The sequence below is a fragment of the Cryptomeria japonica genome, chromosome 6 (genome assembly GCF_030272615.1).
Source record: "Cryptomeria japonica chromosome 6, Sugi_1.0, whole genome shotgun sequence".
Lineage (NCBI taxonomy): Eukaryota > Viridiplantae > Streptophyta > Pinopsida > Cupressales > Cupressaceae > Cryptomeria > Cryptomeria japonica.
The window spans coordinates 536,967,765-536,994,246 of NC_081410.1; the positions used below are offsets into that span (position 1 = coordinate 536,967,765).

At 38.6% G+C, this 26,482-nt stretch overlaps 1 protein-coding gene across 6 annotated transcripts in view; it reads right to left on the reverse strand.

Moving 5' to 3' along the window:
• Window positions 1–26,482, reverse strand: part of LOC131030247 (E3 ubiquitin-protein ligase CHIP) — a 75,578-nt gene that overhangs the window by 10,769 nt on the left and 38,327 nt on the right. For 5 of the 6 annotated variants that reach the window (XR_009358257.1, XR_009358255.1, XR_009358254.1 and 2 more), the window contains exons 4-5: window positions 22,043–22,114; window positions 20,960–21,090 (exon numbers count right to left, since the gene is read on the reverse strand). Coding sequence is in view for 2 of the 6 variants with exons in the window: in XM_059207472.1 (XP_059063455.1) it covers window positions 20,960–21,090; window positions 22,043–22,114 (203 nt within the window). In the remaining 4 variants the exon portion in view is untranslated. The remainder of the gene's footprint in view (window positions 1–20,959; window positions 21,091–22,042; window positions 22,115–26,482) is intronic. The other variant, XM_059207473.1, reaches the window with a different exon arrangement.

Sequence of the window (26,482 nt, forward strand, 5' to 3'; positions counted from 1 at the left end):
AAGATATCACATCCTGCACTCCTCCATAGCAGTGTTGCACATACATCTCTTCTACCGATAGTCATCCCATACCAATTGACATCAATGACAACACAATGCCAACAATCTCCCCCTTTGGCATTGATGTCAACACATGTAGTATCCGGCATACTACATAGTCTTTCTCCCCCTTACTGTGATCCATGGATTCACACACATGTAGTATGTGGTATACTATAGAATCCTTCTCCCCCTTTGACAACAATGGCGAAGGGAACTGTCAAGATATTATTTCTCTTTGTATGTACCGGTCACTGACAGAATACTTTCTCCCACTTTGTCTTCATTGGATGCAACTCGTCCTTTGATACCACTTGTTATTTTGTCACTTACTGTTACATCTTCTCAAGTCACAACACTTGAGATGGGGATTTTAACCATCAACTGACACTAATTGAGTATGCAGATCCGAAGCCATTTGAACTCAATTTGCAGAAAGATTGATACCAATTGTTGATGTGTCAGTCAATACCACTCACTTGTTGGTCACCCTGCAACAATTTCCATCATCTGTAGTTTGGGCGATCAGTATCTTTACAGGTTCAAGCAAGCTGTCTCTGTATCACGAGCACTTGAACTTCCCTTGAGTCATACACCTCAGGTTCTTCTCTCCGGTCAGGTACAATATCGGGACTCCAATCTCCTCCATATACTAGCTGTGCATATGAGATCATCTGATGATCCTTCAACTCTATTGTATCCACCACAGCTTATGACATGATCCTGGATCTTCACAATGCCAGACAATGTTATCATCATGCCAAGAATCAAACCGGTTAGCCCAAAAAAAAAACATGCAAGCCTGCATGATCAATCACGGGGCCAACATATGTCTTTCAGGTTTTCTTCAATACCACCTAAGACATAACTTCACTCCATGCTATCGGGGCTAATGCAATGATCTCCAACCTCATTGTCTTACATAACCTGCAAGTACCTGTTAGCATTCATGTCAGTAACAATCTGCACATACCAGTTTCTTGTACTGGTCCATTATCACTACCGGAACACCCTCTTGTGACCCCTGACATCTTGTGTCACTTGGCATCCGATCCCAATTGTTATCTCATCATACTTTGACTCAGCAGTAGTGATCCAACTTTCATCTGTAGGTGTGTAGTCAAGGAAGCATCTACACACACTTATCATTTCATTTTTATCCTTCATACCGGCAACAGCATGTTCTTCCATGTTGCCTTCTTCACTGAGGGGGTGAATAATGAATTCAATGTACTACTCCCCCTAGGATCCTACATCTCCTTTAGACCTTAGGAGTTATCACCTGTGCAATGGGTGCACAGTGCCGGTCCATTGTCTTCTTCCTCCATACTTGCTTAATCTCATTCTTCTTCCCATTTTCAAACTGGGGAGCAGGTCTTTCCTTCTTCTGCTGAGGTGTCCTTCCATTTCCTGATTTTCCATCACAGCCAGAAGTAGTGCTATAGTAGCACACAGCATCCATCCCAACTTCATGTTTGGAGAATCTCTTGACATACCAGTTTGACCATCTCCTTCTGGTCATGTTGTTGTGACTAGCAACTGAAACCGGTGGACCTCTTGCTCCTACAAGGACATTTCTCCTTTGATTCCAAGTTGGTTTCTGACTTCCACATGCTCTGTATTCACCAATCTGCAGAGCATAGTTTCCTTTTCCCGCATTCAAACTTCCTATGGCCAAGACCATTGCAGTTATGACAAACGACATTTGCATAACCGGGAGAGGGGACATGCATGTGTCTACTCCTGGATACATTTTGCTCATATGCATGATGTCCATGAGATCCTACATTATTCTTTCTAGATCTCTTTCTACATGCCTCTACCCTATGGCAATAAGCATTACATGCAAAACAATAACCGGTAAATGATGGCATATGACTTACAAATTTATTTTACCATGCATGAGGAGATCTTACCGGTTTTGCATCTCCATTTCTTCTTCTTTGAGAATGGATCCTTGGTTGTCCATTTTGTGCAGCTCTTCCATCTGGTCTCTTCTTCTCCCACATTTGCTTTCCCCTATGGGTGGTAGCATTTTTTTGTCCTTTGTTGTTAGGAGGTCTTCTTTGTTGCTTCCTCGTCTTCTTGCTTCTAGTGAAGCTTTCTTCTCCCATCTTCCCCTTTCCTTTGGGATCTACATTGTTTCTCCATGCAGCACCATTCTTCTTCCTTAGCTTGAGCTCATCTTGACATTTCTCAAGTTCTTTCCCGAGGAACTCCATTTCAACTATTATTTGCCGATGCTCTTTATCATTTGTCTCTAGCTCAGCTTTTAAGTCTTTGCACCTGCATTCCTTGGTGTCTTTTTGTTGAGTCTTTAACTCTGAGATATATTTCTCAGATTCTTCAAGGCATCCGATCAACCGGTTTTGCTCAACAACTGCAGCATTCTTAAACAGCTTGTATTCATTTCTCAGATTCTCCATTTCACTTCCCTTGGAGTCCAAGACTGATTTCAAATCATCAATCAATCTTTTTGTCTCTTCTAGTTGAGTGGTCAGTAAACCAACCTTTTGGTTTGATACTTTGAGGCAGGTCCTCAACTGGCTGCAATCCTCATGAACTGATCTTTTGTAGTTTTCAAAATCATTCCTAACATTATGACGCTCTTCTAGAGCGCTTACCAGTTCACACTCAAGATCCACTTCTGCATCTTCTTCTTCTTCATCATCATTTCCAAATAGGTCTTGCTGACCAGATCTATCTACCTTGTCTCCTTCCTCAAGATTGCTCCCAAACACATCATACCAGTGGGATCTATCTGCATTATCCTTTTTTGATGTGTGACCCTCAACGTCTGTCTCATGGGCCATGAAAAGATGAGTCTCCTCATCAACATTGTAGCTGCAGCAATTTGAACTGCCTCTGTAATCTGCACACGAATCTGCTCTAACCTTCTTCTCACTCTCACAAGTTGATTCAGTGGTGCAGGGTTCATTTCCATATAGCTTCTTCAATCTATCCCATGGACTCTTTGCCCATTTGCATCTATCCACCTGTGAGGAGATATCACCGGTGAGCCCACTGAAGATAGCCTTCATGGCTTCTTCATTACATATGCATCTTCTTTCATCTTTAGTGCCGATGGGCGGACAGACATTCCTAGGGAGACCATCGACAACCGACATCCATACATCAAACCCTAGAGAGGATAAGAAAACTTCCATTCTGCAACTCCAAATAGAATAGTTTGAACCATCAAACACTGGAGCAGCGATTGACACTAAACAAATCATTGTGTCCTTAAGCCCGAATCTACCCAAAGCTGGAGAAAGCTCTTCTAACTGGGAACCTAGGCTCTGATACCAATTGTTAGGCACAATGCACCACTGAGAGGGGGAGAGGGTGAATCAGTGGTTCTCAAACTTTTCCCTTTAGCAATCCTATGTGAGCATGTCGGTTATTAGATCTAACTAGGAACAGACTTAACTGTTAGAGAGAAGACTAACTCAAATGCAAACACACACAAAGGGACATCTCACAACACCAGGATGTACGAGGAAAACCAAAGATGGGAAAAACCATGGTGAGAAATGCTATTGGAGTCTACTGCTCCAATCCAGCCTCACAATCAAAACTTTGTTACAATGTTTAGGGCACCAACCCAAGGAGCACCAACCCCTGACTTTATGGGCTACAACCCAAAGCAGCTACAACCCCTGCACCGAGCTACAACTCGATGTCCTTAAAGTAAACTTCAAATACAAAAGTAGTTATCTTGTTACAAGTGAATCTTGCAACCATTTCATATACCTTACTCCGTCGGTGATATACCTTCTCTGCAACACCGACTCACTTCTATTGCAGCTCTTCACCTGTTGCTTCTTTGCCGGTAAACTCTACCGGTACACCTCTCCTCTTCTTCTTCTCTACTGGATCTCCACCTTGTTGCTCTACACTTTACCAGTACTACACTCAGTCGATTCTGTGTCTACCTACTCAGCAACTTCCTTCACCTCTACTCTGCCGGTATGGACACTACCGATTCTTCTCTCCTACCGGTTGAACACTTCAACCAGGTTCTCCCTTGCTCTCACTCTCTTCTTAGGTGCTCGTTTGGCACTTGGCTGATTCGCTCTTACTTGCAGAAGTAACACACTTCGCAGCAGCGTAAAATGATCTTTTGTTTAGCAAGCACTACCAATCTCTTAGGCTTGCATATTTATAACCCAGACTTCCCGCCAAAATCCAATTTTAAACTTGGCGCCTTAGGGGTTTTCTTCACTCAACATGAGGCACATCGAATCCACTCAAATCTGATTGAATCACAACACAAAGATGTCAATCTGTACATATCTGCCATTTTCGTGCCTTACAGAACACGCCTTCCTATTCCAGCAATCTGCAATCAATATGTCAGCATACTTATTGGTCAATCGCCATTAATGGCATGATGGATTGCTTCAACTACTTCGAACTGCTCAATCAGTCTATCCTCGATCCTCTCTTGTCCATTTAATCTCGAGCCGCACACTTCTACAACTCCACCTCAAACTTTGCAGTCATTAATAATGTCGGACCAATCACAACTACCTTACCGACCTCACTTCACCGACCCGTGCATGTTTCATCTACCACTTCATGCAAGTTTGCCACTTCATCTTCACGTGGCATCACTGTCGATATCCACATCAACCAACTGTTAACTTGGCTCTTCAAGTCGGTCCAGATAGGATCGCCGACCAAACACTCTACCAGTTCCTCTTTCCTACCGGTCTACTAACCCTGTCGGTATCACACACTGTACCGGTTAACTCCTCATCATGTCTGCCCTTTGTTGTATTGTCGGTGGAACACCTAAACCGGTCTTCAGACATGACTAACCTAAGCATGCACATTCCCATCAAGTGAGAAGTCTTATGTATCTGCACCTTGTCTATATTACCGGTGGACATACATACCGATAAGCAACCTTCACTAGACTCCTTCAGTCAGGCCATCCTTCCTCTATCTGTATCTGCTACTATGCCTTCTCCCTGATCAGCTCAGACCATATCTCAGCTAGTTTGTCAAAGTGGAACACTTCACACTTCATCAGTACCATCATCTCAACATACCTTCTCAGTCGGTCCAGTGCATAGTTCTGACTTCATTCACTTGAGGCATTCCTTTTGTTTCACCGGTGGATCCGGTGTGAACCTTCAAGTACTTGCCTTTACCTCTTCACTCTTATGCACACAATGCATAATAGGAGATAAGCTCCACTTACCGGTGGAGTGTCACCTTGTCTTTTGCATCCTGCAATGCACTTCATGTGACTTCCCTGTTTGTGCAGCATCTCTTCAAACAGGCACATGTGATCTGATGTGAGCACATTCACTGTCAGTCATTGCTTCTCATGATGACTATATCTTCATCCAGTGGGAGTCCTGTTGTTCTGCAACCTTACAGCATACCTGTTCATTCTTCTCTTCTAGTGTTGATATGATTCAGGTAACATTCTGCCTCTTCATCACAAACAGCCGCTCAAACACCTCTCTATCTCCTCACACAAGTCAGGCACTAACTCATGTACTCGTGACTCCTGAGGTCATCTTCCTTACCTTACCAATGTACTGCAACACAAGGTGATATCCAGGATATCACATCCTGCACTCCTCCATAGCAGTGTTGCACATACATCTCTTCTATCGGTAGTCATCCCATACCAGTTGACATCAATGACAACACAATGCCAAGAGTCTGAGTCACGAGTTGTCAAAACTTGCCGAGCTTGGCTCGACTCGCCAACTCAACAAACTCACCTGACTCACGTCGAGTTTTGATACTCTGATTCCAAGCTTACAAAAACCTAAAAAATAAAGTGTTTTTTTAATTTTCTCTGCTTCTATTCATCTATGGGGAGGGCACAAGGACTTCTAAACCACAAAAGAACCCTAAAATTACATAAAGAGTTAAAACCAAACAAAACACTAACCCAACAACCAAGATTGGTCGGGCTATCATTGGATGATCCACTTTTGCTAAAGTGGTGAGAATGACTCGAATGGTTCTAAATCTTTGCATATTGATAGTTCGAATGAGACTTGGTTTCATAGACTATTGTATTTTGTTGTTTGAGACTTCTGGATACGTGTCTGAGAACTTTGGATATTGATAGACCGTGGTTTTTTTATGTTTAAGATTGTTGTTATAATGCTTTATTGAAATTTATCCAAGTTGCAGGGTTCGTCGGGTTCAGGGGCTAGTACCTGTACCCAAAACCGAACTCGAAACCTAGAAATTTGTTATACTGGTATACTACTACTCGCATTATTTATTTGCATTTTGATATTGTTGTTATCAATTATTGACATATCTATCTCTCTTTCCCCTTCTCTCTCTATAATATATTAATATATTTTAAAAAATTCATATATATATATATATATATATATAATTAAAAATTTGTATATTGTCATCCCCTAATTTTGGCCCTCTAGGAAATGTCATGGAAATGTGTTCCCTGTCATCCTCAAAACACCATGGAACATTCGAGAAATATTGTTTTCCTCTCACTTTGGCTATTGCTTTAGCATTGTGATTCACGGCATTTGATGTTGCTCCTTGATTTGGCACCTCTTTCTCATTTTAGTGTTGTTCTTAATATTGCTCTCTTCCTTGATGGTGGCTTTCTTTGATGATGACTCATTGTTCTTAGGCACCTTGGCATTTTATTGTTGTTCTACGAATATGTATGACTTGTGAGACTCTTGTATGGCAAGTGTATTCTCGTATGATGTCTCTACTCCAAGATTGGCATTTGTGTAAACCTATTTATCCCCCATGTATCTTCATTGCTTGAGTGATTGGGCCATGTGACTATCTTCATGAGCATGGTGGGATGGACCTACGGGTTCCACATGGTTGGGTGGCATTGCAAATCACAGTTGGGGACCAATAGACTTGTCATCGAGAGTTTCTCCTTCTTGCTCATTCATTCCTTGCAAAATGTAAACTACATACATTGATTCAAAGCATTGAAATTATTGATGTAATTGTATAATTGAAAACTCCTATTGGAGTTGGAAGTAAACATATGATATTGGTATAGGATTGAAATTGTTTATGTAAGTCGATGTTGGTATCGGACACAATTGAGTATGTTATCTTCCTTATGCGCAATGTTGTAATCTTGTTTAAGTGCATAGGAACACTTAGTTTGGTGCTTAAAATGAATCTATAGGAGTCATGTGGTGTCTTGGGGGGCGTTATTGTCCCCTCTTAGCATTGTTACGTGTCCTTGATGGAATTCGAGTGGATTCAGGTGGTTTTGGGTCAATTCGGACCCATTCTGGACAATCCAAAAAGCCTTGTAAAGCCTTGCGACGAGGTGTATGTGTTGTTGAGGCTTGTTTGAGGGTGTTAGAGTTCATTTAGAGAAGTTTAAGGTGGATTGGATATGATTAGGGTCCATCTAATCTTCGCTTATGCTTGTTGGTGTCACCTAATAACCAAATCTATAGTTTGATACTTCATCTCCACACCTTTCTGTTGTTTTCTCAATCCTCGACTGTCATCAATGTATTTTTACTACACCAATGTGTTTTTGGTGTCTGGGAATCCTTATTGTCCATCAGCTTCACCCACTGCCTTGGACATTGGCACGTCCGAAGGACTACAACACAATTACAAGTCAACTGAGCATACCAGTGCAAATTTTGAGCACCAATGCAAGTTGAGGACACTTGCGCATGCGAAGGACTAGGGCACGCCATGCTAGTGTCCTAATAGGATGTCAAGATCCCTAGTGGGTGAGTTTGATAGGGTTTTTGAAGGTCTAAAGGGTCAATTTAATCTCATCGAAGATGCCTGTTGTGGCATGTGGTGTCTAGGGAACCTTTGAGGTGTCTTGATGGTGTTTTTGGGGTGAGTTTGAGTGGTGTCAATAGTGTTTGTGTGTGAGTTGATGCTTGTCAAAGCCCATACGTGACATCTAGGACCTAAGAGATGGTCTTGTTGGTCAAGTTGATCTAATAACTTCTTTGGGGATCTTGTGTGAGTTTAATCATCTTGTGGACCTTGTCTAATGTGTTTGGAGACCTTTTCCTATGCTTGGTAGATGTTTTGTGTTTTAAGTCTTCTGCTTGTGCAGTGTCGCATGTTGCCAAGTAGTCGTAAGTTCAAGGCTTGGCTATTATTCTTCTATGAGATGCATATGTTGATCTTAAATGTTTCAAAAGAAAATTATTCCATGCATTCTTATGTCTATTTAGCTCGTTTTCTTGGGGGTTCCTTGGCGGGGCATTACATTTGCATTGGGATTGAATGAAATTGGTTTTCACATTGGGAATCACCTATTTAAACCAAGTGTTTAGATTCCTTTCACCAAACCCTACAACTCTTATAATCATCTATGTGCAAAGCGTTCCAAGTGTTCTTTTGATAAAATGGAGGTAGAATACTTAGGCCATGTTCTCTTTGTCGAAGATGTTAAGGTAGATCCCAAGAAAATTGAGGGCATGTCAAACTAGTCAATACCAAAAACTTTTAAAAATCTCTCACCAATTGTTACCACAAATTCAATAAATTAACATAAAATTGCAACTCCTTTGACTGAAATGTTAAGAAAAAATGCATTCATGTGTTATTAATCAATTGAGCATGGCTTTGGCCTTCTCAAACATTCAATGTATACTACTCCTTTCGTCAAATTGATTGTCATTGACAATGATGCTTCAAAGGTAGGAATCGACATAGAGTTGATACGCAAAGTAAGACGCTCAACATTCACTAGCAAACAACTAGAGAGAAAAAGTCAAGTAAAACCTACCTATGAGAAATAATGTTGGCAATACTTCATGTTGTAATTCAACAGCAAGCCTATCTTTTGAAGCAACATTTCTACACCAACATAGATCATCATAGCCCAAAGTATTTCTTTTGAACTAAATTATTGAGCTATGATTATGAAATTATCTACAAGAAATGAAATAGTGTGTCATGGCAAATGCTCTATCTCCCAATTTAAAGACAATGGGACATCATGTGCTTGATCCTTACCAACTCTATATGGTAAAAATTAATAGTGCACAATATTTTAATATTCTATAAAATAACTGGATACGGTTACAAAGAGGTTCATCTCCTTATATAGAGAATGGAGAATGAAACCATGCAAAAGGATAAATGTAATGTCCCCATTTTTGGAAAGGAATTAATTAATTAATTTAATTAGTTAAGTTGTCCAAATTATTATTATTTTTCATGGATAGCTTAATTAATTATTTTAATTAATAATATTAAGTTAATTATGTATAAAGTTATCAAATAAATTAAAATTAAAAGATGACTTTATATTTAATTAATTTAATAAAGTGACTTAATTAAATATCATAAAGTCACTTAAGTGAAATAATATTATTTCTAGAAGATTTTGGATGTTGGGGGTGAAAAATACGGTGAACCACGGGGACGCGTCCCCCCCCCTTTTGGGCGCGTCCCCCCGTCAAAAACGTCTCGGGGACGAGGGGACGGGGACGCGACGTCCCCCGTCGTCCCGCCACCGCCACCCAAACGCCGCCGGGACGCGGAGACGTCCCCGCGTCTCCCAGGGAGACGTGGAGACGTGGAGACGTCTCCTTGGGAGACGTTTGGGCGTCTCCCAAAGAGACATGGAGACGCCTCCACGTCTCCTTGGGAGACGTTTGGGCGTCTCCCCGTCCTTCAAGAGACGTGCAGACGTCTCTCCAAGGACGGGGAGACGCCCAGACGTCTCCTGTCGCCCCCACTTATATGCAATGTTTAAAATTAAAATTTTAAAAAAAAGTGAGTTTTTAAGTTTTTGGAGGGTTAAGGGGTAACTCTAATTGGACGTGGGCCAATAGAAAAATAACACCCATTGAAAAATATAGGGGGAAACCGCGCCGATAGAAGTAGGGAAAATCTAACCTCCGAGTTTGATTAGGCTCCATATAACAACACAACTTAGAAATCTTGGTATTTAGATTTAGTATTTCAAATTTCCTATAGTCTCATTTCAAATGTAATTCTTACACTGTAATATTGTCATACATCTTTTCAAAACTAGTTTTTCAAGTACTATATGTATATGTACAAGTATATGAGCACCACCACCCCGCCACCCCCCCGCCGTCCCCCCGCCGTCCCCAAATTTAGGCCCTTGGTCCCCCCGTCCCGGAAACGCGTCCCCCCCGTCCCCCCGTCCCCAACGCTCGTGGAACACTGGAAAAATATAAAGGGAGATCAAGTTGAGCTTCAAAGCAGCTAGGATTTGGATTTTGGTTTTGATTGTGTTTTATAGAACCGAGAGGTGTCTGCAGAAAATTATCTTTGGGAACGAAAACTCACATTGATAGCATAACTGAGGGAGTGAAAGATCTCTCGAGGGGTTGCACTAGGGAGGTGATACTTCAGTCATCTCATTTGAGCTTACTGAGTTTTAACAACAGCATTCATGGAGTATGCATGGGAAGTATGCTTCAGATTAGGGTGCATTTGATGTGTTGAATCTGCACTTCATTGATAAGAAGAGACGATTTCTATATAAGACCGACTGAAGTGGAAATTAGGAGGTAGCTGCCCTTATTTCAGGACTGAGATAACTCGAACCTCTACCTTCATACCCACGATTTTGTTCTTATTCTATCGCTGAAGTATTCTAATTTGCATTGGAGGACAGCGATAACATTTAGGGTCAAGGGTGATTCGATTAGGAGTGATTGGAAGGAGTATTGAGAAGGAATCATTACCCAAATCTGATCTGAAGACAAACTGTATCAGACGGCTAAGTCTCATGAAATCTGCTCCTACTCTTCCACCTTGGCATTGAACTTATCATTTGGTAATAGCAATTTGATTGGGATATGACAGTGATTATTTTAGGAGTGGAAAAGAGAAGTTTGGTGCTGGAAATTGATAGATATCAAACCTCGAATTAGCAGCAGGGGCGATCTGAAAAGGGGATCGAATTTGATCATTGAAGACTCCAAAATTGGTGATATTGATTGCTTCTTCATCTCCAAGGCAAGGCGAGTTTAATCAGGTTTCTTTTGGGCATCATTCTCTTAGTAATTACATATTGTATGCTGATCATCATGGCTGCCTTGTGTTCTCAGAAATTCTGAGTACTCATTAATAAATTGCTAAGTGTTTGAACACATGTGAGCAATGTAATGACCTTATTGTCTCATGAATAGAAGGAGTAATTGAGTTGCATCTCTTGATCATTGTTACAAAGATTTCACGCCAACTGTTTGTCAAAATTACAGTCTGCCTGTAGCTTTATGTTCTTGCATATCTATTCACACTAATGCATCAAAAATACAAATACAAAGTGCACCATCACCCTAGAGGCTTATAGTGTTGATTGGTAGTCATCCTTTGATTATGCTTTGTGGATCATGCTTCCAAACACAAGTCTGAAAACTTGCAACAGTCAAAACTGTAAATTTTGTGCCCTAGATCAGTAATCAGATTTATGTCTTTTAATTATGCCCTAGTTTGTTAATCAGATTTGTAACATTTTAGTAAACCATAATTCAGTAAACTCAGAAATGAAACAAGTAAACAAGAGGCAAACACAAATACCCTGGGAAAAGCTCCAAAGAGGAAAACCCAGCATTAAAGACCCACAGGTCAGATTATATATTCTCTCTTAATTGCACAAATGCAATACTTAGCTTGCTTCTCCAGATCTGATCCTTTTGTATGTCAGATATGCACTTCTAAGCACTTCAAGTCTGCACCAAAAGGGGCCTATGTCCTCTTGGACAAGTTCACACAATCCTTGACAAGTTCGCACAATCCTTGGGTAATTTCGCACCTTTTATTTGCAGAGCTAGTTTGCTGATTGCATGAATGAATGTAGTGATTGTGTTTGTACTTTATCTTTATTTATATGGATCCTTGACCTAGGTCGGCCTTAAACCTTTTTGGCGCCAATTTATATTTATTGTGGCATGAGACTTTAGTGTAGTGTGAAGGATGGGGCCGGACTTGTCTTGGGGGCACACTACCCCTTAAAGATGGGTCCTAGCCTTAAATGGGTTCGGATGTTGCCTGAAGGCAATCCGAACCCATCTTCCCTAGTTATAAACAACACTCCCTCTTAACTAGGGAAGAAGAGAATACATAATCTGAACCTTTAGAGTTCCATCTAGCACACAAGCATAGAATGGATCTAGCACACAAGCATAGAATTACATCTTCCACCTAGCACACAAGCATAGGATGGTTCTAGCACACAAGCATAGAAAGTGTAATACACAAGTGGGTCTTTACATAATTACAATTTTCCATCTAGCACACAAGCATCGATTGAATACTTTTCATTCTTGCACACAAGCAAAGAATGATCAAAGCACAGCAGATAGAGTCATTGAGATTGGAGCTCCCTCGCAACCAGGGTTTCATTTTCCACAATACCAAGTCTGTCTCTGAAGTATTCAAACTTCACTCTGGATAAGGGTTTGGTAAGGATATCCACAACCTGTTCATCTATGCTAATATACTTTAGCTGAATGGCACCTCTTTGCACCATATCCCGAATGAAGTGATAGTGCGTTTCCACATGTTTGGACCGGTCATGGAACACAAGATTTACTGACATCTTTATACAGCTTTGATTATCACAATGAATGGTGGTAGGACCACTAGCTTGACCAAATAACCCAACAAGGAGTTTGCGAAGCCGCACTGCTTCTCTGGATGCAACGGATGCTGCAATGTACTCACCTTCTGCAGTGCTTAATGCTACGGAAGATTGCTTTATACATGCCCAAGAGATCACTGCAGAGACCAAATTGAAGCAGATACCCGAAGTACTTTTCCTGCCCTTGACACTTCCTACCCAATCTGAATCTGGATAGCCTTCCAAGAAGATTGAGGTATAAGTGAATACTTCAGCCCATAACCAATAGTGCCACACAGGTATCTTAGAATGTGCTTGGCAACCACCAGGTGAACAAGTTTAGGCATGCTCATGAACTGACTGAGGGCATTCATAGCATAACAGATATCTAGCCTTGTATTGACTAGATACATCAAGGATCCAATCAACTGCCTGTAATCAGATGGATCTGCAAAATCAGAGTTAGCTGCAAAAACACTTAATTTCTTTAAGTTAGATTCCATAGGAGTATGCATGGGTTTACAATCCATCATTCTAAATCTTTTCAAAATATCAATAGTATATTTTCCTTGACTTAGAAAAATTTTATTGGAATTTTGCCATACTTCTAACCCTAGGAAGTAATGCATTAGACCTAAATCCTTCATTTCAAATTCTGAGGCTAATTCTTTCTTACATCTTATGATTAGTTTATTTTCACCAATGAGAAATAAATCATCCACATACAAAACAAAAATAAGCATATCATCGTTATAAACCTTTAAGTAAATGTTAGCATCAGCATCATTCTTACGAAATCCTAAGCTTAGTAAGTACTTATCAATTATTTCATACCACGCACGAGGAGTCTATTTGAGCCCATATAAGGCTTTCTTCAACGTGCAAACATGAGAATCTCTTTTATGGATTACATAACCTTCTGGTTGCTCAATATAGACTTCCTCCTCAATGACACCATTGAGGAAGGTTGTCTTAACGTCCATTTGATGCAGTTCCCAACCTTTGGCTGCACCAATAGCTATTATAGATCAAATAGAAGTATATCTAGCAACAGGAGCAAAAGTTTCTTCATAATCTATTCCTTCCTTTTGAGAGAAACCACGAGCTACAAACCTAGCTTTGTATTTTTCAATACTACCATCAGCATTATGCTTAATTTTAAACAACCATTTAGAAGAAACAACAGACTTACCTTTGGGTCTGGGTACAATGTCCCAGACATCATTCTTGATGATAGACCCATACTCTTCATCCATGGCTAATTTCCAAGCATGATGGGACATAGCTTCTTTGACATTGTGAGGTTCACACTCAATGATATTACACATCACAGAAATGTAGTTGGTGTGGTTTTGGAATCTCCTGCTATCTCTAAAGGTTCCTCTGGGAGCAGCAAATCCTTCAACATCTTGAATCGTGTTTCTAACCCAAAGTGGTCTCTTCTTGCAAATCACAATATCCTGAGGTATATCAGTAGAGACCATGGGTTCTGTTGGGTCATCCTGAACTTCCTAATTCGAAAGGTCAGTGGACTCCTCCTGTATCTCAGGGTTAGCATCAACTATTGAATCTTGATTTTCAATCACCATATCGTTATTGCCAAATAATGAACCTTTAGATCTTTTGAAAGCAATATCTTCTTCAAAAGTTACATCTCTACTTACCTCAACATACCTTTGACCTGAAATGTAGATCCTGGAGGCTTTGGAAGATTCAATGTATCCCACTAGGATGCCTTTCTTTCCAGAGGGATCCAACTTGGTTCATTTTTCTTTAGGCACATGAACATACACCGGTCTCCCAAATATCCTTAGGTGGCTGATGTCAAGTTTGATTCTTGTAAAGGCTTCTTCAAGAGTTACATTCTTTAGAGCACGATGAGGACATCTATTCTGGATGTAAACTGCTATTTTGGATGCTTCCGCCCATAGAAAAGGTTGCAAGTCTTGATCATGAATCATGGCTCTTGTAGCTTCAACAATGGTCATGTTCTTTCTTTCAGCAACTCCATTTTATTGAGGATTGTAGGGAACACAGAACTCCCTCTTAATTCCTGCCTTAACACAGAAGTCATAGAAACTACGTGAGGTGTACTCACCTCCATTGTCGGACCTTAAACATTTAATTCGATTTCCTATAGTGTTTTCAACTAAGGCTTTAAATTCTTTAAATCTGTTTAGGACTTCTTCAAACTCTTTAGATTTAAGAAAGTAAATCCATGTTTTCCTAGAGAAATCATCTATGAAGATAACATAATACAGGAAACCGCTAGGAGATGCTACCGACATAGGACCACATAAATCTGAATGAATAAGTTCTAACTTTTCTTTAGCCCTACTATCGCTTTTATGAAAAGGATTCTTTACATTCTTACCCATTGCACAACCTTTACAAGCATCATCATGAGATAAACTAAGTTTAGGCATACCTTTAACCATTTTACCGAGAGTGGAGAGAGCTTGAAAGTGAAGATGTCCAAGTCTTCTATGCCATAGCTCACATGATTCAGGGGCCTCATGAATGAGAGCTTGAATTGAATTAGCTGCAAGCTTATATAAACTATCACATCTATTTCCAATAACACGGGCAGTTTTGAAATTAGATTACTTAGACCAAGCAAGTACTTTCCCTTCAGAAAATGCTATTTGCAAACCCTTATCTTCTAACGCAGAAATGGAAATAAGATTTGTTTTAATACCAGGTACAAAAAGAATATCATAGAGTTGTAAGGAAATACCAGAATCTAGTTTTAAAGAGGTAGTACCAGAACCTTTTATCGAGTATCGAGCGTCATCACCGATTACCACATGAAGGTTGGTGTCTTTTTCAATTAGATCTGAAAGATGCTCACGAAAACCTGAGATGTGTCTGGAGGCACCACTGTCAATTATCCAAGTATTACTGTTCGTAGGAACATTGTTGGATAGAGCAGAGATAAGAAGATAGTCCTCACTTTGATCGGCAACTTCATTTAAATTGACTTCCCTTTCCTTGGGATCATTTTGACAATCTCTGGCATAGTGACCATACTTATTGCATCTGAAGCAACGAATGTGAGAGGAATCTCTTGACTTCTTCCTTGGATCATAGGAGGAGGATCTAAAATCTTTGCTTCTCTTTTCTTTCTTCCAATGTCCACCTTTCCTAGATTTAGCTAAGAGAACATGATTATCATCTTTGTGAGAGTTCTTGAGTTTTCCTCTTACCTCAATTCAAGATTCCTCTTCAATGCAATCAGATTGAAGACGCTCAAAGTTGGGACGATCAGCTCTTCCACCAATGCTACGAATGAATGGTTCCCATTCATCAGATAGACCATTTAATGCAATCATAACAAGATCTTTATCAGAAATTTGGCAATCAAGAGTGCTTAGTTTGTCCTTTAGTTCATTGATCTTCATGAAGTAGGCTATGATTGAGTTTTCTTCTTTCATTTTCATGTGAAGAAGTTGCTGCCTTAGAGCAAGAGCCCTGCTGAGGTTGTTGACTTCATACATCCCTTCCAAGTGTTTGATCATTTCCCTGGCAGACGCAAATTTTGATATGACAGTGACAAGATGATTCTTAACGAATTCAATTATGATCTTCCTAGCCTTGAGGGAGTCTTTCTTGAACTGCTTCAGCTCTTCAACATCTTCCGGAGGGAACAGCCTTTCTTCTTCTACGAATTTCAGCAGATCATTCTCTTCAAGGATCAATAGAATACGGACTTTCCAAGCAGCAAAATCAAGGGCTCCATCAAGTCTATCTTCAGCCCTCAAACCTGACATTTTAATCTGAAAACAAACAGCAACTATATGTAGTAAATGATTTACTAAAATCTTGAAGTTAGTGACACCTTAGCTCTGATACCATGTAAATTTTGTGCCCTAGATTAGTAATCAGATTTATGTCTTTTAATTATGCTCTAGTTTGTTAATCAAATTTGTAACATTTTAGTAAACCATAATTTAGTAAACTCAGAAATGAAACAAGTAAACAAGAGGCAAGCACAAATACCCTGGGAAAACCTCCAAGGAGGAAAAACCCAGCATTAAAGACCCACATGTCAGATTATATATTCTCTCTTAATTGCACAAATACAATACTTAGCTTGCTTCTCCAAATCTGATCGTTTTGTATGTCAGATCTGCGCTTCTAAGCACTTCAAGTCTACACCAAAAGGGGCCTAAGTCCTCTTGGACAAGTTCGCACAATCCTTGACAAGTTCGCACAATCGTTGGGTAATTTCGCACCTTTTATTTGCAAAGCTAGTTTGCTGATTGCATGAATGAATGTAGTGATTGTGTTTGTACTTTATCTTTATTTATATGGATCCTTGACCTAGGTCGGCCTTAAACCTTTTTGGCACCAATTTATATTTATTGTGGCGTGAGACTTTAGTGTAGCGTGGAGGATGGGGCCGGACTTGTCTTGGGGGCATGCTACCCCTTAAAGATGGGTCCTAGCCTTAAATGGGTTCGGATGTTGCCTTAAGGCAATCTGAACCCATCTTCCCTAGTTATAAACAACAAAAACAGCATAACACGCAAGTTATACTGCAAGCTAGAAACCACATAACACGCAGGTTATACAGACTGGGAATCGGCACAGCATGTTGACAGCATACTATTTGACAATATTCCTTGCATATTTAGTCATTTATGAGCAGGGGATATTAAAATAAACATGACATGACTCACCCAACACTCAAAATAGTGAACTAAAAAACAAAAAAACTTGCCACTAAGGTGACTTTATTACAACTATAAGCCTTCTCTTATAATAATTATTTAATATTATTCTAATAGCTGCCCTTAGGGCTTACTATATTGAAAGCAAAACATATCAAACTAAAAGCACACTCAACTATGAATTTCCATTCTTCAAAATATTTTCTTTGAACAAAAGCCATACATCGAATTGAACTCAATCAAGCTGCCTTGAACCTTCGTAAATGTGTAGCTCCCTAGCTGAATTCCCAAGTTCCTGGATTACCACCTCCTTGAACTCCTAAATTATAAAACCCCCAAATCATTGGACAACTTATGCTGAGTAACACTCATAGAGCTCCATCAAGGTGTTTTAAAATACTTGTAAGGGTATGATTCCCAAGATCCACAAACTCCCAATATAACTAGGCAACCTTCCATTTTCAGTTTTATCTATTTTGGATTGCTTTCTTCAAAGTGTGAACTTCTTCTAATACGAGTATTTCATCATTCATCTTGACATAGGAATCTTTGCAAGCTCTCCAAGCAATACATCTAGAAGATCTTCAACATGGCAACAAAGTGTGTCATCATTAACTTCAAGAAGTACTTCAGCACATTTCACTTCATGATACCCATAGGCAAAGTGCATGGTTGTCCAACCTTATAAGTTTGCTCCCTTAATTGTGTAGGTAATTCAAAGAAACACCAATGAAAATAACACCAAATGTGATTATTAGAGTCAATGCTACTATAACCTGAATTGTAGAAGTTGGAACTCCAATCTCATCCATTGTAGAAACCAAAGATCACAAAAAACTTTTAGCATGTAAGCCACTAAGCAGCTCACCAAAACCGTTGATTAAAAAACTTTCACTACAGCCCAATGAAACAAATAGTGAAATCTTATGCCCTAGTAGCTTGAGTGCAAACCCTAGTTGCTGGTTTTGAGCACAAACCGAAGGCATGGATTTAACTTACAGTGTGGAATTACTTATGCCAACTTGCACATCAAAAACCCTAGTCATCGACCTCTAATGTGATTTTTAATTATGTTGTGATTTTTAACCTAGGTTACCGGGAAACGGAGGTACTTGGAGACGCTGGAGACTGGTACCGGTACTGGTACGCCTAATTTTCAAAAATAGGAGACAGGGGTACTTCGAGACACCAATTTTTTTTAAATATAATTTAATAATTTCTAGAGAGTATACATAGAACTTTGAAAACAAGAACAGTGGTGAAGTTTAACGTTAAATTTAAAATTGAACAAAAATTGAAATTAAAATTGCTTATAATATTAAATCTAAGTGATCTGTGCATCGGGAAGTTTCCGGAGACATTTTTGGTACCGGAGACGCATCTCCATCTCCGGTATGCGTCTCAGGGGGTAGTAGACAGGTGTCCTGGTAACGTAGATTTTAACATGTTGCAAGTTTTTCTACAAAGAAAAATGAAGACATTATAAACTTGACACGAACTATTTAAGCTACAAGGAATGCAACTACAAATGATCACAAAATATCACCTACAAACTAATGGTGTCAACCTAAAATAGTCAAGTAAAACTTGAAGATGTTTTTATATTGTTTTGCTCCAAAGCAACAATTTTGCTAGGCTAAGTAGATACCTCTTGCTGAATGTTGGTACAACACTTCTTACAATTCCTCAAACAAGACAGCACCAAAATAAATTGTTTATGGTCAACCACCATATCTATCACATCCCACCTTTCAAGGTATGGGGACATGTCATCAATTCAACTCTCAACCACCAAGAACATCTACTACTCTCAAGAACGACTTCACCCTACCTCAAAACCATATAAATCAACACCATTCCAAGTGTGCATTTGTTGATGGGGACATGGTATTTTTGCACCTATAACCATATGAGCAAACATCCTTCAAGCTTAGAGAGAATCGAAAATTAGCCTGTAAATTCTATTGAGCATTACCAAGTACAATGAGTCAATATCATCACTTAGAAATTGGACCTTCCTTTCTCTCCCAAGATACATACTATTTTCTATGTTTCGTGTTTGAAAAAGGGCATTATTCAATGTGTTCACATTCAATTGAGGCAGTTCAAGAGTTGGCATATCTGGGAAAGCCCAAATGTTTCTTCTTTTGTAGGTGGTTCTTCAACACTTTGGACTTATGGAATCAATTTTTGGCTTAGTGCATCATCAACTACTTTGCATGTACTCTGCATATGATTGTCTTTATTTCCAAGGATTAGGTCCCCAATAGAACCCTCACATATCTAAAACTATATACTTAGTTACATGCTTCATTTGAAAAACAATTTCTTTCGTTTTTGTATGTATAACAGTTTATACTTGGCTTGAATGATAATCTCACAACATATCCATTTGAGAAGGAACTCCTAAAATGATTATGCATTCAGTTGCATTAGTCAATATGCATCAATGCACAAAATAAAGACACTCCCTCAATGAGAATTGCAGCATAGAAAGTTAGCTCCACTGAATATAAGTAGTAACCAAATTGGCTTAGGCCATTATAGGATCTTGTATGTCAAAATAATACTCCCTAGATATCACTCAGCAAAACCAAAGGTATAAATGACATTCAATTTCTTGGTATTTAACCAAAAACTAAAGCTAAAGAAATATATCAGAAAACTAAAAAACATTGTGAAAAATTATAAAAATAGGAAAAAAATATTTTTGATATTTCATGCCATACTAAGGGAAAAAATGTTGCTTTTCCATTGAGGACAACACAAGTTTTTTTATTTTTAAAAACTAGACAGGAGATATTGTTGCCGTATGTATAGCTGCGGGAGAATCCTTGAGGGGCCGACTTCACCAAATGTGCAATTAGCCTTCGGCTTTGCACATTTGGGGGTTGGCCGACTAATAAAGAAGAGCGATTGTATTTGACTAAAATAAAATATAAAATCATATTAGATAGCTTTGAGGGCCAACCCTTTGTGAAAGGGTGCCTCTCCCTCATATATATATATGAGGAGCAATCTCATTCCTTGGACAATCAATCAGTTAGTAGAAACATATGTGGTGTGCTCGGGGGTGACGATAGGAGTTTATCATCTATGGTTGGGAAGGCAACAGATCTGATTGTTTGCCTGTGGTTAATCGAGCGCTACCATTTAACAGATATGTGGCAGCAGCCCCTAGTAGGGTCAAGAGTCAGCACCATTTTGCACAGCACATGTCATTTTTCAAAATTTTATTGTTAACCACACTCCAAAGCCTTCAAAAAAACATCAATGTTGAGGCCGTACAGCAGTAATTAGGCCTAAATTACATAATGAAATGGATATTAGCTGAGAAACAAGCACCCTCATGTGTGGATACATACACATGCATCATAGTTACCAAGAACTTCCATCATACAAACATGGACAGCATCTTCAACTCCATATTCACAATTTTGTTGACAAACATTTATATAGAATATAACGGTATCCTTATTATACAATCGCATATCCTAATTTGAATCATGACCCCATCCCCGTGCCCCCCATCTCTGTGTAACAATGGTATAAATGAATGTCTAATCATTTCCTATCCATTGTGTGTAACGAGATCAGGAGCAGGAGCCATTGTGGTTGTGATGTTAATAAAAATTGCAAACCCAGCAAAAAAGACCAAGAAAAATATTGCGCAGACCTCAGTTCTTGTTGCCTTTGTATCCGAAGGGTGGAAGCATGTTCCCATTCTTCATATTGTGCTTTGGCTAGTGCATCCCTACTATATACAAAATAATCAATAAGTTTTTCCACTTTGCTCAGCTCCATTGCCTGATAGCATAGAGGAAAAAGTATGTTACTGTCAGTCTTTGAAACCATTAAGGGTATAAATCAATAAACCTATCTTAAGAACATTGTAAAACCTGATGATTATGAGATTCAAAATTCATGGGAAAATAATATTAGCAAGTATCTGACAATAATTGTATATCCATATTAACATGATAAAGACAAAAGCATATCTCGGTAAGAGAATTCACTGTATTCATCAGAACTCTACACCCTAGGAGAAAGTCTGTATGTTTCATATGCATCGTCTCCATGCTCAGCAGGTAAACATCATGTACACCATGCAATGCATTCAATTCAAAAATAGCAGACTCCAAATTTATATTGAATGTAAATGAAAATGATTGTTTAGAAATATAAGAATTTAGTGACTTACGCGCATTACGGGAAATGGAGACAAGGGTTACCAAATGGCTGCTTGTTTTTTTTCAGATTAAAGACTGAAGAAATTAATGTTAGGAAATGTCCAAGAGCATTCAAAAACAGCCGGTATAATATGCAGTTAGAGGAGTGCAATGAGTGTCAGTCCCATGGTAGAAAGCAAAACAAACTATGAAAGCCTAATAACAATATAAACTGCAAAGCTAATCATTATTAGGTTATGGCATATAGTGCTTGACGAGAAGATAAAATAAGTCTAGCAAATCAACTATCATCTTTATTTCACACATGACCATATTGTCACAGTACAATCTTTTTCAATTGTTAATTTAAATATTGCCCATACAAATTTGTTAGACCCAAAATGAGAATTTGGCTGTCTGTGTCTGTACTTACAGAAAAAATATTAGTCTCTGATTCTTCATTCATTTGCTGCATCTAATAATATGTACTAAAAATGCTATAACTAAAAAAAAACTAATTAAATTAAGTAACTTTATAATATCTGACATGTTCGTAATGCAAAAACAGTTGAAAGGAATTAGCTCATCACCTTATTAAGAAGGCTAATTGCTTCAACATATTGCTTGCTCTCAAGCATAGCTAAACCAAGCAGGTAAAGGGCCTGAAACACATTTTGTATTAATGCATTAAGCGCACATTGCATACATCTATAGCTCAAAAATCGAAAGCTAGACATGCAACTGTTAAGCAATCAAATTGAAAAAACTCCTAGTTTGGCTTCCAGATTATTGCCAAATACTTGATTGTTGTATGTAGAAGCAAAATTTGGTTTCCAGATTATTGCCAAATACTTGATTGTTGTAATGCTTACAACAAACTTGAACAAATATAAAAACAGATGATTTTCATCTACATATTTGTTCAAACAATAATCACACTGTTTAAAATTGCACCAATACCTCGATTACAAATACTCATGAGAAGTGAAAACAGTATGATGTTATTGTAAAAGCAAGCGAACACAAACATAACTGAATTCAGCTAACCTCAAGGAGGATAGGAAATATACAAATGCAAGACCTTCTTGTGGCTATACGATAGTGTTTTATTGCATTTGATTTCTTAGTGACATGAACGCAATCATGCAGAAACTAAACGGAGAGCATGTTTATAATGTTGCAGAGAATAGTCTAATAGCCACTGAAATCATTACAGATTTTGCATACTCAAAAAGAGGTAAGGAGTCAATAATGGACAAGCAAAGTTAAATTAAGAAGAATATAATATTATACACCTAGAGCCACAGCATTATGATGTATATGGGTTATGCCCGTATAACCTACTTTGATATAGTATGGATTCTTTGAAAGCATTTAGTCAGATAACCTTCAAACGTTTGGATCCAAGAAGATATTCAGTGGAAGACAAACTATGTAAATCTAGTTGTATTATTATTTTTATACATGGAAGTAACATTAATAAGAAATCAAAGATAAGCATTAATCAAAGAAAGAGACGTAGAAAGATACTAGAATTCAAAAAAAAAGTGATTAATTTCTACGCTCCATACATGGCATAATCTCAAGGGAGATGTTTTGCTCTTTATCTTCCACTAGCTACGTCTATACTATGACTGTTTATGCTTGCTTATAAAATATAGATGTATACATCAAGATACAAGTCACTAAGGCTAAACAACCAGTATGGAAGTTGATAGTTAAGCCTACATGTGACTTTTCACCTTCTAACAATTGAGTTGAATGACATTAAACATAACAATTAAATCTGGCCCACAATGTGTTGCCCTAAATCTCATGGGGACACTACTCCTTAACTACATGAGACGAACCCATTGACTCATATGGAGAGCTTCACCCTTCTAGGTTGAAGGCAACAACATTATTAGCTCTCAACCATACCCCATGTTGTGAGTAGACCTTAAAGGTTTGGTATTGGAAGGTTGAAATTTGTACCTAAGTGTTATATTATGTTTTAATACAAGTAGAAATCACTTTCAATGTGCTACTTAATAAATTTTATAATAACTGACAATACGATGTAGACTCTGAAATATCATGTTATTACACTAAATAAAAGCAACACAAGCTGGGATTGATCTATGAAACTAGAAATGGTGAAAGGAAGGTTACAAGGCATTCCCATTTGGCTAGATAAACAGGCTGCAAAGCAAGATCTAAAAGTTTCCAGACAATGACATAGGACTTCTGAAAATGTAATATCTAGTGTATAAGTCCCAAGCGCTAGCATCTAATGGACTGGCCAGTGTCTAAGTGTTTGGCACTAATGCCTGACTAGCAGGCACTAGTGTGTAACTAGCTGGCATAACTGACCTCCACAAACATTCTTGTTTTCAAATTTGACGTTCCTCCGAATTTCTAAAGTTGCTTACCTGAGTTTTAGAAGCCTTTTTGAGTGTGCAAATATTCATAATCACCTCTCAAATGGAATAACAGTCAAGTTTGAATGGGGCCAAAAGTTCTATGGTAAGATAGGTCCAGTAGGAAACACAAGTGCATACTTTAGTGAAAGCATAGAACAGGAGGCCTTTTTCTAGGAGAGGGAGAGCAATGGCAACTAAAAAACTAGGGAAAATTTTAAAATACGGATAATCTCATTAATTCGTATGATGAGGCATTCACTATATTCATTATACAACCATATTATAAAACATTAGAGCTGAATTGAAAATTCACATGCCGAGACTTAACATACAAATAAAAATATTCAATGTCTAATCATTTGGGTTTTCAGTGCCAATATACATATGCAAAAAAATAAAACCAAAATGGTACAATTACAAAACTACTAAATGTAGGCAACTTGTGTATATCATTATCAAAGTTTGAAAGAGTCACTACCGGTATGACGGATTACCTTATCCAATGTGTTAGCACCTCTTTGAATTTGAAGGTCCCATGATGAAAAAATTGATTGCAGCACTTAGAAACACCCCTGCAAATTATTCCCAGGTAGCCTACATTGAGGGTGAATAACTTGATGCCCTTTGATTTGTCATGAATAATCACTTTGGGATCTTGTTCATCTGTTGTTAGAGAGTGACCATGTCAATCCTCAGGCCCCCATAGTCAAATCTGATGTGTTTTTGATGCAGCAAGTTTGAAGGTTCAAAAAGGTTTTCTTGTTTGCATAGGTTCAGAACAGCCAGAGTAGCCATTTTCAGAGATTAATATTTTACTACCAATTGATTGTCATGGCAGAAGGATTGGTGCTAGCAATTTTCCACATTTTAATGTACCCCTGTGTCCGATTTTACAGCTCCGGGACCTCATTTGGTATTTTTCTCAAACCAAAAGCAAATGCAGTTTACTGTGTTTTACTGATTGCACAGCATTAAGTTTGTCAGCAGACCAACTTTGAGAGTCGATATTTTGGAACCAGGTAATTGTCAAGAGAAGTGGATTGGTTCCTCCGATTGTCATCATGTTTATGTACTCCCCTGTTAATTCACGCAGTCTTTGAGTAATATTTGGTATTTTTTTGAAGCTGAAACCAAATGGAGTTTACAGTGTTTCATTGTCTGCATGTTCTTGACAGTTTTAGAGTGGTCAACTTTGACCATTAATATTTTGTAGATTTGATGGAATTAAGAAAATTTGTGTGGCACACATTCTCTTTGTACCTAAATGAACTAATTGCCCCAGGGACAGCTTCCCAAAGCAAGGTTTGATATTTTTTTTCAAGGCAGTGATTTGGCAAGGTTTAGAAAAATTCTGCATGTGTAGTTCCAGATAATGCCATAGTAAGCAACTTTGAGCATTAATATTTTGCAGCTCAGGTTATGTCATGCAAATCCACCTAGCAGTCTGATTTTCATTACACTCAACATGTCTGTCAAATTCCAAGACTTGGAAAGAAGGTTTGGTCAATTTGTAAAGGTGTTTCCGGAGACTGCCTGGCTTGTTTTAGTCACAATGTAGATATGTCAAAAATCAGATTTTATTTGTTTTCCACTTTGTGTTTTTGCCCTAAACGTATTCACATGTGGTTTCAAAGCAGCTCCAAGGACCAAGTGTTCAGAAACGAAAACAAAATTAGCCAGGCCCACAAAGGGACTCGGCTAGTATTGTGGTGTCGTGTTGTGACCTTTTTCACACATCGCCCCATTGCAAATGGGGATCCCTGTTTTTGCTTTTTAGGGTTTTGTTAGAGCCTCGCAACCCTTCTTGGCACCATTTTGTCAGTTTTGAAAGGTCTGAGTTTTGGAAGTCACAAGTCAGTTTATGCAAGCCATGGTCAGAACAGAGTCTAGACATCGTCAATGTGCCTAGAAAGTCTGAAGGATGAAGATTGCAACTGATTCGGATCAATTTGGACAACTTTCTATTTTTTGAAAGCTTTGCTTTTTCACTTTTTTCTATTTTTTAGGAAGTTTCATTTTTGGCACTTGAAGCACAATCCCCGAAATGGCAAATTTTAGAAAGTTTTTCCTATTTTTTTAGGGAACATTGTTTTTTCTATTTTTGGAAAGGGGATCTAGGGTTTGCACTATTGGCTCTGAGTTATATTGAAAATGATCATGAATTCCACCCAAAATTCAAATTTTGTCCGAAAAAACTAAGTTCCTAGATTTTAGTGATCTAGAGGAATTCAGAGGATAAATGGTGTATGAATTTCAAATTTCAAGAAGATCCAAGTTGAAATGCATAAGTTATGAAGATTTTGAATTTAGTTTTCATGGAGATCAGGTATCTTCAAGTCCGCCCAGCAAAGAGGCTCATAGGGTCATGAGTTTGATTAAATCAGCCCTCATGATGTATGCAAAGGGAAGGAGGTCTCTCCAAGTCCGCTCACCTTGGTGCCCAATTGTCATAAAGTTCGCTTGGAATCAATGCACAAAATGAACTAAGTCCGCCCTCATGGTGCATGAGTTTGATGAAGTCTGCCATGCTAGTGAAAGGTGCACCAACTCCCCTCAAGTCCACCTTGTAAAGTGCAAGGATATGAGCAACTCCGCCTTGTAAAGTGCAAGGATATGAGCAACTCCGCC